Source organism: Sycon ciliatum, chromosome 5, assembly GCF_964019385.1.
Source record: "Sycon ciliatum chromosome 5, ocSycCili1.1, whole genome shotgun sequence".
NCBI lineage: Eukaryota > Metazoa > Porifera > Calcarea > Leucosolenida > Sycettidae > Sycon > Sycon ciliatum.
This window is the reverse complement of record NC_088647.1, coordinates 2,735,944-2,751,766: the sequence shown is the minus strand read 5'-3', so window position 1 is coordinate 2,751,766 and position 15,823 is coordinate 2,735,944. Positions and strand designations below refer to the sequence as shown.

The following is a 15,823-nucleotide window of genomic DNA, read 5'->3' as shown; positions in this document are numbered from 1 at the left end:
GCGTTGTACAGGCTGTGACAGCAAATGTGTTACAGTCTTTCCAGTGATATCATGGAGTGGAGAGTTGGTAGAAGTGCACAGGGCATTGCAGACACACAGGGCATTGCAGACACACAAGGCAACTCCGTGCAAGTCTGGCCTGCATGGCCACACACTCCATACAAACGAGAATGTGTGCACAGACAGTGTACACAAAAACACACGCGCGCATGGGCACATAAACATACACCTCCATGTGTACACGTGGATACATGTACACACACACACGTGTGCGCGAGCACACACGTGTGCACGAGCACACACACACACACACACACACAGTGACGCACGCACACGCGAGCGCAAACACACACACACACACACACACACACACACACACACACACACACACACACATGTAAATTCACTGGCACAGCCACTCACTCCATGCACCAAACGCCTTCAAGTACAAGTAGCGCCTGTCAGTGGATCATAGATCAAAAACGTACCACTAGTATGTACATTGCACTAGTATAGCTGTGGCAATTCGGACAGCAATTCATGGTGGAAATCAGAAGACAGAATCCAAATATCTAATCTAGATAACCAAACAACGAAGCAGCGCCGGCATCACTATTTATTTATCTATTTTTTCCAAGCAATACATGGCTGGGGTAGTCAATGAGCACTTTGCGTGGCGATTGCAGGGGTTTTATAGCCAACCACGGCACTAGAAACTGTATGAGACAGCCAGCACGGCATGAACCTGTGGCTAGAGCACGGAGACAAGACACGCAGTGCTCACAGGCAAGATGAGAAAGTAGCGGAGAGAAAAGCAAGGTCGGGGATTGGCGGGAACCGGAGCAGAGGTCGACGGTACGAGTAACATATTCGGTCTATAAAAGGCGGATGGAGTAAGTCTTCGATAATGCAGTTAGAAAAGGAACAGTAGGTGTAATGGGTCAAATGTATACTCTGTATGGTTGAGAGAGAGAGAAGCAAATTGAGTGTGGTCTAGACGACTAGTGGACAAGTGTAAATTGAACCTGTACTACTTGATACTAAATTACTACACGTGCCCGCACATGTGTACACACTCGCACGCACACACACATACACACACACATACACACACACACACGCACACACCGAAAGGAGCGGCGGAATACAACTCACTCAACACTCCGGTCCGGGTAAGGGAAAGTCATAAAAGTCCTCAGGACAATGAGTAAGACAGGGCAGAGTGAAGAAATCACAATGCGCTAGGGTACTAGGGTAGATCTGGGGCAATCACAGATCATCCTGACGCCTTGCTGACCACAACACGCTTTACCCAGGTCTTGCCATCGTCCTGCAGCCACTCAAACAGCGTGCCCAGGGTGAGCGGCTCGTCCGGGAAGCGAATTGTACTTGAGCCAAATAACTGTGTCTGTATGGAGCACAAGACAACAGCACAAGACAGCACAAGACAGCACAAGACAGCACAAGACAGCAAAAGACAGCACAAGACAGCACAAGACAGCACAAGACAGCACAAGACAGCACAAGACAAGCTGAGATGAACATACTGGGATCAGCTAGGCTAAGGCAACCATCTAATATTATGATAGACCGTTGTCTAAGATCCTCAGGCTAAGACCGTTGTCTAAGATCCTCAGGCTGTGTAGAGTGCTCTATGTCCAGTGGACAGAGCCAGAAACACAATTCACAAACAGCAACAGTGCAATCAGGTTCTCTCTTGCCGTTACTTGGAGTTCCCCGTGTCTGAAAACACTCATCAGGCGGCATAACCCAGATTACTATTCAAAAAAACATGATGACATGTTATTATTATTATATATTCTTCTTTTGGTGAAAAAAAGGAGGACAAAATGTTACGAGTTATGACTAAGGGTGCGTTCTTAAATCCTCTCGGAAAAGTTGGAGACTCTCCGAAAAGTTCGAGAGCTGTTCTTATATCCTCTCCGAATTTTAGGAGGCTCTCCAAAGCTCTGCAAGCTCTCCAAGCTTCAGAGGTGGTTGAAACTTGGAGATTCCCGCGGTTTGGGATCAGCGCATGCGAACTACAGTCCATTTCAAAACTATAGACGCGTACCTAGGCAAAAACCGTTATGCCAGCATCTATACCACATAAAATCTGTGATCACTTTGTGCATAAATTTTTCCAAATTGGGCGTCTGTTATCCAATCCTTTAGAAACTATATGAGAGTAATTGTAGAGCGATCCTGAGCAATATTCCGAAAACTATTCTCAAAAAGGTCCAGCCAAATTTGAAATATTTCAAATTACTACGCGTCTATAGTTTTGAAATGCACTGTAGGCTAAAAGCTACGTGTTAATCATGAGTGTACGCATTTCCCTTTTCGCATACGCACAGCGCATACTATATTTGTGGCACTCAAGACCGCGGCCCCTTTGGCGCTTCATTTTGCTTGACATGGGCAAAATATCTCCGAATTCTTCGAGACCCGTTCCTGAATTATCCCAGTTTCTTCGACTTCTCTTTTCTTCTTCTCCTAGAAGCTAGAGAATATAAGAATGCACCCTAACTGTCCACCAACGTAACCAGATCTTATACAGTCAGCGAGTGCGACAAAATGGCACAAACTGACAAAGGAGTACTGAGACATTCGGCGACCTGACACCTAGCTCCAAAGTTGGTGGACAGTTAGTCATAACTCGTAACATTTCGTCCTCCTTTTTTCACCATAATTTACTTGGCTCACCATCCGAGTTAAACTATTCTTCTTTTACTAGGGAATTCCCAACAGGCGTCAGCGCCTTTCCACTCTGCTGTTCCACACCATGAATGCATACGTGTAAAACGATACACGGGGTATATGCGTGTGAATTCAAGGCTGCCAAGCTGAAGAGAACATACACATACACCTACCGGTATGCCTAGAAATAGAACAAAGAGGAGACACTAATTCGAAGTAGCATCTGTGACAACTGACAAGCCCACACACATGTAACTAGTTAGATGTACGCCCCCCCCCCCCTCTCTAACCATGCCCCCGTCGCTTCAGCTGATCTTGCTGATCGCTATTCTTAAAACAATCGTTGTCGCCTCGCCGCTTTATTAAAAAAATGTCTGTCTCGCTGTGTAAGTTGCACTCGACCATAATGGAATTACCTTTCTTTGCTACTAATAAAGGTGGAATGTTCTTGTGCTGCTGTATCAAGTGATCATGATGCACTTACCTCATATACGGCTAGCTGCTTCAGGAATGACGGGTTGGGATTGACAAATGGCCTAATGGTCTTTACGAAATTGTACGCCTAGCATACACACAAAGTGCACGCACGCACACAAACACATACACACAGGGCGTACTGATGATGTTGCAACGAGCTGATAGAAACACGGACGGGGGAATATGCTTTGCTGCGTCAGAACAGGAGTGTCGCATTACGGTACGGTAGTCACTGTATTTCAAAATACAGCGGAACTCAAATACTACGTGTACGCACCGTAGAGTTTTGTATTAAAGCCTGTCTCATATAGAAGCCTGTTTCGAATAGAATCCTGATTTTCAAGATACACTGTCGGTGCATAAGCCTGGCTTTAGTGCTCACATACATAGAAATACCTGTCTTGTATAGCAGCCTGCAAAATTTCCCCAAAAAGGTCATATAAGCCGCAGCTTTTATACACGACTTTACGGTACTCTGATAAGACACACACTCTTGCTTGGTACGGACATTGTGCGGAGCATGTGTGTATTGATCCATACTGAAGTAGGTTGGGGTAAGAAGTATCTGGGCCACTAAGTACACTTTCCTGTCCCCTATGCGGGTATGTCTCATCATAGTTCTACTGTACATGTAGTACCATGTACTTCAATAGTATGTTGACGCATTCAGTGTTTCAGCCAGGATGATTGGTCTTTTGAGGTACAGTGCCGGGTACCGTATTTCCCCGAATGTACTTTCTTGAAGTAAGTCGCAACTTTTTACACTAAATTTCAAGGGCAAAGATGGGGATGCGACTTGCAATTGAGTGTGACTTCCTTCTTGTGTGAATACATGCATATTGAACACAATATACGGCTGAGAGCTGAAAGTGATGGTGTGACTTATAACCAGGGAAACACGGTAAGTGCTTTCTACTGTATGTAACATGTACATGTATGCAGCTGTGGTGAATGAAATCCAACCCCATGGACATGGGGACTGCGGATGATGCACAGCCCTAGCACTGGGAGCATGGGGCCCATGCAGTGAATGCGACTCAGCAGGCTGGATTTCACTTGGCACGGGGTGTAGCGACTGCACGTCTGTGTCGTGGCCTACCTTGCGTAGTGACATGCGCCGTGACTTCATCAGGAAGAGAATGACAAACGCTGCAGAACGGCTGCAAAACAAGGAGAAGAAGGCAGGATTATGATGGTGAGGTCAAGCAATGTGAGGTGAGCTCAATAGAGTGTAGCTTTAGGTAGGCGTACAGGGCTGCATTGGCTAGAGTGCTGCATCAGACATTCCCCAGCTGCAAGGGGTAAGGCCCGCATAGCAAGGACAATATAAAACCAAATGGCACCTTCGATGAACCATGAAACGCAGGGGCAATGGTAGGGTTGGGGAATGATAGGGCTGGGGAGTGATAGGGCTGGGGAATGATACGCTGGGGAATGATACGGCTGGGGAGTGATAGGGCTGGAGAATGATAGGGCTGGGGAATGATAGGGCTGGGGAATGATAGGGTTGGGGAATGATAGGGCTGGGGAATGATAGGGCTGGGGAATGATAGAGCTGGGGAATGCTTTTACTGGGAATCATCGAGCTTTCACATGTTTTATGGGTAAGCGATTATGACTCATGAGCCAACACCTACCTCATTCCCATTTTGCAGTGAATAAGAATGCGGCTTCCATCATTGGACATAGCCTCTTCAATGAATGCCAACGCTGGTTCAAAATACTGTTCAATGTCCGATAGCAAGTCATCTTCAACTTCACACTGTAGGTACTGTGAACAGGGATGGGAGAATGCACCAGAGACACATACACACACATGCATGCACACACACGCATGCACACACACACACACACACACACACACACACGCACGCACGCACACACACACACACACACATCCATAATATTATGCACCAATGAACATCCACCGTCAAGATAACTACAAAATTAATATCTAGTCAACCATACTGAGATACAGTTTATCACAATGCATCTCTTCTTCTTACTCGGACCTCAATTCCCTCATATCCCTCACACACACACACACACACACACACACACACACACACACACACACACACACACACACACACACACACACACACACACACACACACACACACACACACACACACACACACACACACACACACACACACACACACACACACACACACACACACACACACACACACACACACCATGTATCATGACACACACCGAGAGTCATATAGACACAGACACGCACACACATATGCACATACGCAGCCTGTCATTGATACCACTGAAACAACACACGTCAAGTCCTGCTCACCTTAAGTTCACCCTGGAACACGGACTCACATGCGTTGGTAGCATTCAGAACGTGAGTGATTCCCAGCAAGTCGATACACTGGCGATTCGCCGCTGCATTGAAACTCCCTAAATACATGAAGTCCTGTATGGGCACAGAGCATGGCAGATACATCATAGCGTGTGGGAGATAACATGAGGTTACAGGCTACAGCCCAGTGAAATACATGTACACGTACATCAAGACATATACATTATACATATCATCATTTGAAGTAACCGTATCAACCCGAATGGCGCTAAGTTCGCATCTTACATGTACCTTTTATTGAAAATTTCTGCACATCACATCTTTTTTGAGATCCTAGTCACCTACCCCCACTACCGACAGTGCTGTGTCGGATGATTGGTTAAAAATACCAGGTAACTCGGACGGTTGCAACCGCAGCAAATCTCATAGCCATAGTCAGCTTTGAGTAAAGGAAACAGTCAATAGGACCAGATGGATCGACATACCATGAATAATATATTGAATTTATCACTTATGAAATATCCCCTCGTCGCTTAATCAAGTCATGCCAGTGCTTTCCACTCCATTTTGAGATTGGAAAATAAACCAAAGAGTAGCAAAGACCCGCAGACCCATGGACCCGCAGACCCACAAACCCGCAGACCCACGGACCCAAAGACCTACACACCCAGAGACTCAAATGTCCAAACACCCACACATTCACAGACTCTAAAACAAAATACCACAGGGAACAAAAGCAATACAATACATTAGTATTATGAAGCAGAATACAGGACTACATGACTGTATTACCTCTACAATTTCATTCGGGAACTGAACGTCAGCGAATGAGTCGGTGCCTTTCACTAAGTATGGCCGAGTGTCCATGATCAATTCTATACCACCCTGTTATGGGGAAACACCCGCAGAAAACACACGCACGCACGCACGCACGCACACACACACACACACACACACAGCAGAACAGTACTACTGTGACGGTGGCCGGACAATACACTGTATGTTGTGCAATGTGATGCAATGGCATGGGACACATGCATGTCGCAGCAATGAAATACACAAGTAAGTCACAAGTTGAGTAACGTTCCCTCTCACATCCTCTCAGTCACTTTTCACTCCTCCCATTGCTTCCAGGGGATAGATGAGATTTAAAAAAAAGACTGGTCGAGGGAGAGGGAGAGAGAGATAGAGATAGATAGATAGATAGATAGATAGAGAGAGAGAGAGAAAGGGAGAGAGAGATAGAGATAGATAGATAGATAGATAGATAGATAGAGAGAGAGAGAGAGAGAGAGAGAGAGAGAGAGAGAGAGAGAGAGAGAGAGAGAGAGAGAGAGAGAGAGAGAGGAGAGAGAGAGAGAGAGAGAGAGAGAGAATGCCAAGAAGGGGAGAGAATAACAGAGGAGTGTATATCCATAGCACTCCTACCTCAACAAGCAGGATGTCCTTGGTGATTTTCTCTGTATGAAAGACGTTGAAGAAGACACAGACACAAATTCACACAAGAAAAGACGTTTGTGTGCCACTGATGAGACCTAATAAGGTCGAAACAGCTAGCTGTTCGAAGATTGAGTAAGAAAAATACGGTGAGGGAGGGGGGCATTAGTGATCAAGTGACAAAAACTCACGAGACAAGTACATACTAAACTCTAGAACTAGTAGAAGTTTAGAGAGTCTGCGAACTACGTGTGCTAAAGAAAGAAGACTCCACCTTACTCTCAGAAAGCAGACACTCGGCAAATGAGACGACTAGCTCACGACTTGACATGACTGCACCGTCCTAGCGACATGACGGTGATCAGGACAGTGCGGTGCGGTGTGGCGGGGTGACAGTGGACACGTGCACACACAATACGTGTATGTGTAGATACACACACATACACATACACACACATGCACACACACACACACATGCACACACACATGCACACACACACACACACACACATGTACACACATACACACACACACACACACACACACACACACACACAAATATTCGCACACAGACAGACAGAACATGAGCTGGCAGCGGCAGAATGGCAGGGTGGAGGTGACTATGACCCAAGACCTGACAAAACAAATGTTCAGTAATGAAACGTCACCATATTCTCCCAGTGGCTGTCACTTGCAAGTCTTCAAAGGTCTTTTTTCTATGAATGAAGTGTCAATAATACATGTTGCCAGTACATGTACAGCCAAATCAAATCAGGGAAAAGGTAGAGAACATGTTCTGGAATATTCGCAGAGTGTCGTATCGGATTCTCGGCTGCTTTTCAGTACCAGGTTTGATCTAGCTTGTGCTCACTTCAGACCATGCCCATACTGAAATGCTACAGGAACGTGGCGGAACAGCATATGGAAATCGCCCGTAAGAGGCGTTCGTAGAAACACAGAGATTTAGAGACTTAGAGTATGTGTGTGTGTGTGCACGCGCATTTGTGTGTGTGTGTGTGTGTATGTGTGCATGTGTGTACCTCCACACGCGGGAGCACGTACGTGCAAGTGCATGACAGGCAAAAAAAGAGGAAACGAATGAATGATAAAGCGCACACAGTACCCTGCCAAGCCCCTGCAAAGTATACTTACATCATCGTCATCATCACTCGTACCCGTTACGGCACAAGCGGCAGCAGCGGCAGCAACAGCAGGTGCAGCATCATCACTAGCACGATCGGCACGAGGCAGTGAGTTATCCCCACCAGCATACACAATCACTTCGCAATACGGCCGTAAGCGGAATCGCCGGTCGTGGATGTCAGACACATGATTCAGTATCGCTGTCGGGCTGCTGAAGTCCTCATTCTCCTCAGCAAACTGGAGGAAATGATGAGTATTTGAGCACAAAACACAACTGCAGTGAATGTGGTGATCATTGCAACCTTCGCTCTACTTATTCTGAGGCCAGAAGGAAGTTGGGTGCTAATGGGAGCTGCGCCGACACAAAGATACAGTGACAACCCCCCCACACATACACACAAAACTGACCTGTAACGCCCTGTTCCAATCAATGTTGAGCGCACTGCGCACATGATATCTGTAGAGTATGGTGATGCACATACACAAACACACACAGACACACATGCACAAACACACACAGACACACATGCACAAACACACACAGACACACATGCACAAACACACACACACAGACACACACACACACATGCACAAACACAGACACACACAGACACACACAGACACACACAGACACACATGCACAAACACACACACACACACAAACAAACATGCACATGCACAAACACACATGCACAAACAGTGTCAAACACACATTCCACTGTTCATCTGACAACACCGGGGTGCGCTAATTCACAAACTACATTGTTCCAGTAGTGCAGTGTGTGAAGACACAGCAAGTAAACTAGTTAGTGAGTCCGGCAAATGATCAAGAAAGCGTTGATGTGCGCCAACAGCCGTGCTCAGCGGTATGCACAACACACACACACACACACACACACACACACACACACACACACACACACACACACACACACACACACACACACACACACACACTGTGGCCCACTCACTTGTCAAAGCACTCCCTCTTCTGAAGATCTACTAGCATCATATTGCTGCCAAACTGTAGCCTGTAAAGCACAACACAACACACACGCATACACCAACACAAAACTATTAAACTGTAACACAGCAACACATCATCAAGGAATAAAGTGGTGTGCGTGGAGAGAGAGAGAGGGGAGGGGGGGGGGGGGGATTGGCAAGGAGTAGGGAAGGAAATTAAGACATTCCTTCTGATAGCAGCCCTGGTGACAATAGCTCTTCAATAGCACTGCCCTGGCTCTTTCCCAGAGTTTTTAAACTTCATCGTCATGCTGCTGTGTGTGTGTGCGTGTGTGTGTGCGTGCGCGCGCGCGTGTGTGTGGGTGTGTGCGCGTGTGTGCGTGTGTCTGTGGAGTGCAGCATCTGCTATGTTGAAAGCAGTCTCATGGTGGCCCACTACCCCAGAGTAATTGTGATTGCATAGCACCCACTACCACAGTCAACCTTGCGAATACCGACCCTGGATCATTCATCAGAAAAGGGTCGATATTTGCAAGTTGTCGTTATTCGTGACGTTGAAAGCATGCCGTCAAATGGCAACTAGATCTGAAGATTGTGTCGTTATTCACGAGCCGTTGTTGTACCTGAGGTCATTATTCAGGAGCTTGACTGTAACTACAGTCCTGCTCATGAAATCCAGTCGTGTCACCCAAGTTTGCGCCTTGCATCATTCCGCAGCCCAGTGTTGGCAGGTCTAGGGCCGCGCATCGCCGGGCGCGTACTTGAGTGACTTGACTGGATTTCATTGAACAGCACTGTAGCTTTAAGCTAGATGGGTAACAGGCTGACAGCGAAATGCCCGCATGCAGACGGAATGTACACTGAAATCGGTGGCATAAGGAAGTACTCAGAGTGACAGGTGCAGTGCACTACACATACAGCGCCACCCGTGTTATAGCTAATGTCAAGAGTCCATAATCCAAGAGTATGCAACTGTGATCTCTTTTCTATGGGCCAACCGCGCGGCGCGCTGACTTCATTACATCATTCAGCTGCAGTCCGCGCACTGCGGAAAATCAAACACCGCACTTTCCCTCTAGTTTGAAATGAACTTTCGTACGGAACTGGAGTTCACGCGCCAGAATTCAGAGATTGTGTAGGTACTGGAACGAATCGAGCAAAAACGGATGGGCTCGTGCGAGAAATTGAGAGTTTGAATGCATGCTTTCAGAGCGTGATGAAGGCAAGTTACGTAATGAAGGCAGCGCGCCACGCATGCACCCATAATCACAGTTGCATACTCTTGGGTTATGGACTCTTGCTAATGTACTATAAAGGGATAAGAGTCTAGACGAACAATGACACTACATCATGTATGAAACTTCACTCCAACACTCCAAGAACGGTCTCTTCACAGCGAATCAAATCAATTTATATATTCCACCAATTTTTCGGGCCTGGCCCATCATCAGGGTCCAAACGTAAATAACGAAGACCCAGAGCATAGCACAGGTACTTAATGACACTGCAGTGTTGCTACGGGTATCGCGCTCACTTGTTGAAAAGATCTGTGTTCGATATCCAGACGATGGCAGGCGCAGGGATGGCACCCGAGCTGCCAGCATGCACCTGGCGCATCGGCACAGCGCCTGCACCACCACCGCTTGCCATTGCAAAGTAGTAAGAAAGCACTAGCAGTCACTGTGCACCATGGGCCACCAACACCACAGTACTCCCCTGTGAGCAGTGCAAGACAATCATATAAAAGATTCACAGTAGAATGAGAAAAAAGCAGCACAAGTGTCGAATAATTTGGAAAATAATTTGAAGACTGCACATAAACACCTCCATATACAGGCATAGACGGTAATACGAAGTACTAGCAATCAACACACGCCAAATATCACATGCTCTATCTAGCTGCAAGCAATGCTCTGCCCTACCAGGCAAACCCGTACTGTCTTTTCTCAACAAGATTGCCAGGGGAGTCCAAAGGGAATAAACATCGAGTCTTAATCCAGAAAGCCATCGCTGCGTCATTGACTACGCCTCATGCGCAAACTGGCGCACGGGCCTGACAAGCAAGATATCGCCACCGATCGACTAGGCGCTGCATGTGAACTTCTGGCAGTGGTGAGAGGAGAGAGAGAGAGAGAGAGAGAGAGAGAGAGAGAGAGAGAGAGAGAGAGAGAGAGAGAGAGAGAGAGAGAGAGAGAGAGAGAGAGAGAGAGAGAGAGAGAGAGAGAGAGAGAGAGAGAGAGATTCACAGCATGAAAAGGTAGGTGTGTGTGCGTGGGTGTTTGTGCGCACTTTTTGCCGACGATGCTGCAGTCTTCTCCACCACTCAGCGAGACTTCGAGTCGTCCACGACCAAGTTTACCTCGTGTGCTTCTCAATGGGGTTTGACTGTCTGCGTGGCCAAAACCAAAGGCGAAGGTAAACACTCTGGCAAATGCGCCAATGGCATTGGATGGTGGTGCCATTGATTCTGTGGAATCGTTTTCGTATCTTGGCAGTGATCCTGGTCACAGCACCATGTCGAGAACGGTAGGGGAAGACAGACTCATCAGACTCATTCTCATACCACAGTTTCCTTTCTAAAGACTTCACCTTCCCATAATCAAAAACCTAGCCAGCAAGGAGGAGCAAGCACCAACGCTTCATACCGCAAGCCTGGTGACTGGTGGCAGCGATCGTGCTACTGACCAACCTAGTCCACACACCATTCCATCTGGTCTCGGCAGCGTGCTTACGAGAGCAAGCAGTTTGAGGAAGGTCCTGAGAATCACTGCTCTGTGCATGAAGTTCCTGAAGAAACTGCGTCCCAACTCACCACGTCTCTCTCAGATCAGCAACAGCTACGACATCGTGTCACAAGACATACAGGCTGCGCGAGATTGGTGGACTCGAATGGTACAACTCGAGGCCTTCCCTGACATCTTCAAAGCTATCAAGACCAATGCCAAGCACAGTTCAGTTGCTAACCTTGGTGTTGTGATCGACGACAACGGCATACTGCGATGCGCCGGAAGACTGAGCAACGCTGAACTACCAACTGACCAGAAACTACCGAAGCTGCTACCAACGTATCACGCGTTCACGAAGCATGTCATCAGCGAAGTCCATGGACGGCTTCTGCATGCAGGTGTTCGACACACCCTGGCCCAGACAAGGCAAGAGTTCTGGATCATACGTGGCCGTGCTATCGTTCGCCGTATCCTGGATCAGTGCTCGGTTTGCCGAAGACACGAAGGGCGTCCGTTCAAGTTGCCGTCCATGCCCCCATGGCCCAAGGAACGGATTACCAGAGCACTTCCATTCACGTACGTTGGTCTTGACTACCTCGGACCGCTATTGATCCGCACCGGCACAGAGAAAGGCAAGGTATGGATCAACCTGGTAACCTGCCTAACCACACGAGCTGTACACCTGGACATAGTCTCTGGCCTATCTGCAGCAGCCTTCTTGAACAGCATGAGACGGTTCGCGGCGAGACGAGGCAAGCCAAAGTCTATTGTGTGTGACAACGCACCCCAGTTCAAGTTGGTACGCTCTGTCCTGGACGATCATCTGAAGCTGATTCTTGCCAACCCAGACCTGCTGTCGTATCTCTCAACGGAGAATATCGAATGGAGCTTCACAACAGAGTTTGCGCCATGGAAGGGCGGTGTGTACGAGAGGCTGGTGAGCATTGTCAAGAGAGCCTTGAGGAAGAGTCTTGGAAGGTGCCTCCTGACTCTAGACCAGCTCGCAACCCTGACAGCCGAAGTGGAAGGCATGATCAATACGAGGCCGCTTACATATGTTGACGACGACGATGTGTCCTCATTCTCACCCCTGACACCGTCACATTTCCTCTGTGGAGGAGGAACGGCAACCGGTTTTCAGACGGACAGCGACGAGGAGGACGGTCCGGAGACACCAGCAGCCAAGGTCACGAGGATGTGGAAACGGCAACAGATACAACTGGATGTAGCATGGAAGGTGTGGGAAGATGAATACCTCCCTGCTCTGCGCGAAGCATCAATGAGTCAACACCGACAGTCACGGAGTAGCATCTCTCGGACACCAACAGTCGGAGAAGTGGTCGTAATCCAAGAGACCGGCCAGCCACGTGGAAGTTGGAGACTCGGCGGAGTGGTAGAAATCTTCCCTGGAGTCGATGGCCAAGTCAGAGCTGTCAAGCTGAAGACGGCTAAATCGAAGGCAGTGTTGTCGAGACCGATCAGCAAGCTCTATCCGCTCGAGCTGCACGTTGTGGATGATGTCGGAGCAGTGGAGGCTGGTGATATGGAACACCGCCCGGCACCGGCGACGGCTATGGAACAGGCAATAGCGGACGAAGCTGCCCCAACCATGTTCCAGCCTAGGCGGGCAAATCGCAAAGCAGCAGAGAAGGCCCGTGAGCGTATCGCAGAGTGGGTAAGATAACTTTCGTTGTCGGGAATGTCATGAATGTCACCACATCATGAAGACTACTTCACATCAATTTGAGGTTGCAAGTATAGACTCCCGCATTGCATGATCATATCGTAATTAATTAACAGTCAGTCCAACTTGCCATAACATTTTATTATCATATTCCAAATACATTTGAGTTGGGACTTACGATGTCCAGCGACGACTCTGATTACCCAGCTGATGGCACGCGTACATTGTGAATCCGAGTATTCCCAATGTCGCCTCCATCTCATCATATAATTATACTCTCCTGCATGTTTGTCTCTGCTGCTCATCACAAAATACTTAAATCTGAACTCATTTCTTCTTCTCTGAATGCACTCGTTGCTGCCGAGATTTGTTTTCTTGTAGTTATATCATTGCATTCCGCATAATCCGCGCTTGCATGATACAGCCCGGCTGCACACCCGCGCGCAAGCCCCAATGTTCTGCATGTCACGGGCTGGTGACTGCATTTTCGGCACTGCGCTGCGCTACGTTTATAATAATTATGCATATGATTTCCGTCAGGCTGGCTGCGCCCTTGGCGGGCCAGTGTTTTTTGCGAGTTTTTTGTTGTTGTTGGCTAGGTTTTTGATTATGGGAAGGTGAAGTCTTTAGAAAGGAAACTGTGGTATGAGAATGAGTCTGATGAGTCTGTCTTCCCCTACCGTTCTCGACAAGTGCCATACACCGCGATGGTGTGTCTTCCCACCACATGCAGGCCCGCACTGGAAAAGCACCAAAAGCCTTTGGTACCTTGAAGCAAGCCGTGTTCGAGAACCGGTCACTGAGTCTGCAGTGTCGTCATTGCGTGCATGTTGCCGTGGTGCTATCTACCCTCCTGTACGGGGCGGAGACCTGGACAACGAAGGCTCCGGAACTACGACATCTCAACCTCTTCCACCATCAGTGTATCAGAGCTATAGTCGGAGTGTCGCGACGGAAGCAATGGGAGACACAAGTAACGTCCTCGGCCCTCGCAAAGACCCTAGGAGTGCCTGAGGACATTGGTCTCATCATACGGGAACGGCGTTTGCGCTGGCTTGGACACGTGGCACGGATGGAAGATCACCGGTTGCCAATGTGTGTTCTCTTCGGTGAACTGCCTGCCCCACACCCAGCACATGGTCCACGCAAGAGGTGGAAAGACGTCGTTGTGGATGACTTCGCGTCGGTTGAGCCACCGGTACCAACACGTGGATGGTATGATGCAGCCCAGAACCGTCCGGAGTGGCGTACCATTGCCCGTCGACCACCCAAGGCACCCTCTGCTGCTAGCTACAGTTGCGCCTGCGACCGCATGTTCAGTCGAAGTGGCGACCTGAAACGGCATCAGTCATTCTGTCATGGACTGGAGAAATAACAATGCGCTATGATTGCTACGCAATGGGCAAGTTCAAGGTGTGTGTGTGTGTGTGTTTACGCGCGCACGCGCGCGTGCGTGTGTATGTGTGTGTGTTTACGCGCGCGCGCGTGCGTGTGTGTATATACATGTGTATATGTGTGCGTGCGCATGCGTACGTGCACAGTCCTAGATAAGTAGTCATCGCGTTGCTCGACACTTCAGGTGAAGAGGTTCGTTACCATGCCGTTGCGGTGCTGCTAAGCACATTACACCGGCTTTCTGCTACTTGTGCGCACACCTTCATACGCTGTAAACATTGGACTGGATGGACAATTCTAGCTTTAGTTCCTATGTACCCACGGATGCCTGATGGGAAGGGGCCAAGAAGCCTGTGGACAAAACTTGACTTCGTAGGTGTAATGAAACTAGCAACTATGTTGCTCTGCGTGATACTGAGCAAATGAGGAAACTGACCTTGCTCTAGATCCTGAATAGCTACAGTACAGCACCAGCTCCAGCAGAGGAATATCGTAGTCAAGGTGAGAACTGGTTCTCCGGATAATACTACCACTGGAAAGATCAGTTCCTAAACTAAAGCCTATCTTTGTCGAGCTCGATTTCTGTGCATAAAAAAAGTTATATCAACTGTGTGTGACTAGCTTGTCAACGGCCACCAGCGTCTAGCCGTGAGGTACATGTACAGACAGCAATCACGTAGCAAACACTTGAAGCAGATCGAATCGACACAACAAAGACGTCGGTCTGAACAAGAAAATGAAGAAGACATCGATATTTTGAGGTCTTTTAGTTTTGAGTTTTCTGCTGGTGACGTATGTCACGACTCATTGGTAAGCTTAGTCATTGGTCACCAATCATGACGTCAGTCTACTGTGCATCATGACGTATTGTTTTTCGCGGCTTGTTTTTCCACACTTTTTTGGTTGCCTTGGTACCATCAAGAGTTTATCTACTCTTGGTACCATGTACCATGCAATGGCATGCATGGTGGC

The 15,823-nt window shown here is 48.1% G+C and overlaps 2 protein-coding genes across 2 annotated transcripts; one reads left to right on the top strand and one right to left on the bottom strand.

The window, feature by feature from the left end:
* Positions 1–461: 461 nt before the first annotated feature.
* Positions 462–15,618, bottom strand: LOC135817167 (probable rhodanese domain-containing dual specificity protein phosphatase). The gene is made up of 13 exons (XM_065330292.1): positions 15,288–15,618; positions 10,581–10,762; positions 9,052–9,111; positions 8,489–8,537; positions 8,090–8,317; positions 7,217–7,280; positions 6,929–6,960; positions 6,293–6,385; positions 5,492–5,614; positions 4,815–4,948; positions 4,277–4,337; positions 3,185–3,262; positions 462–1,408 (listed from the first exon to the last, which is right to left on the bottom strand). Exons 2-13 carry the CDS (start codon positions 10,694–10,696, stop codon positions 1,277–1,279), a joined length of 1,170 nt encoding a protein of 389 aa, XP_065186364.1. The 5' UTR covers positions 10,697–10,762; positions 15,288–15,618; the 3' UTR covers positions 462–1,276.
* On the top strand, positions 11,825–14,831 carry LOC135816529 (uncharacterized). Its single transcript, XM_065329725.1, has 2 exons — positions 11,825–13,447; positions 14,190–14,831. Exons 1-2 carry the CDS (start codon positions 11,825–11,827, stop codon positions 14,829–14,831), a joined length of 2,265 nt encoding a protein of 754 aa, XP_065185797.1.
* Positions 15,619–15,823: the final 205 nt, after the last annotated feature.

Bases quoted from the DNA above. Each gene is read 5' to 3' on its own strand.
- LOC135817167 (XM_065330292.1), bottom strand. From the start codon at position 10,696: ATGGCAAGCGGTGGTGGTGCAGGCGCTGTGCCGATGCGCCAGGTGCAT. The intron at 7,281-8,089 runs GTAAGTATACTT...TCATGTCGCTAG, and splicing joins CGAGTGATGATGACGATGAT to GACGGTGCAGTCATGTCAAG. The intron at 5,615-6,292 runs GTAATACAGTCA...GTGCCCATACAG, and splicing joins TCCCGAATGAAATTGTAGAG to GACTTCATGTATTTAGGGAG.
- LOC135816529 (XM_065329725.1), top strand. From the start codon at position 11,825: ATGAAGTTCCTGAAGAAACTGCGTCCCAACTCACCACGTCTCTCTCAG. The intron at 13,448-14,189 runs GTAAGATAACTT...CACCACATGCAG, and splicing joins GTGAGCGTATCGCAGAGTGG to GCCCGCACTGGAAAAGCACC.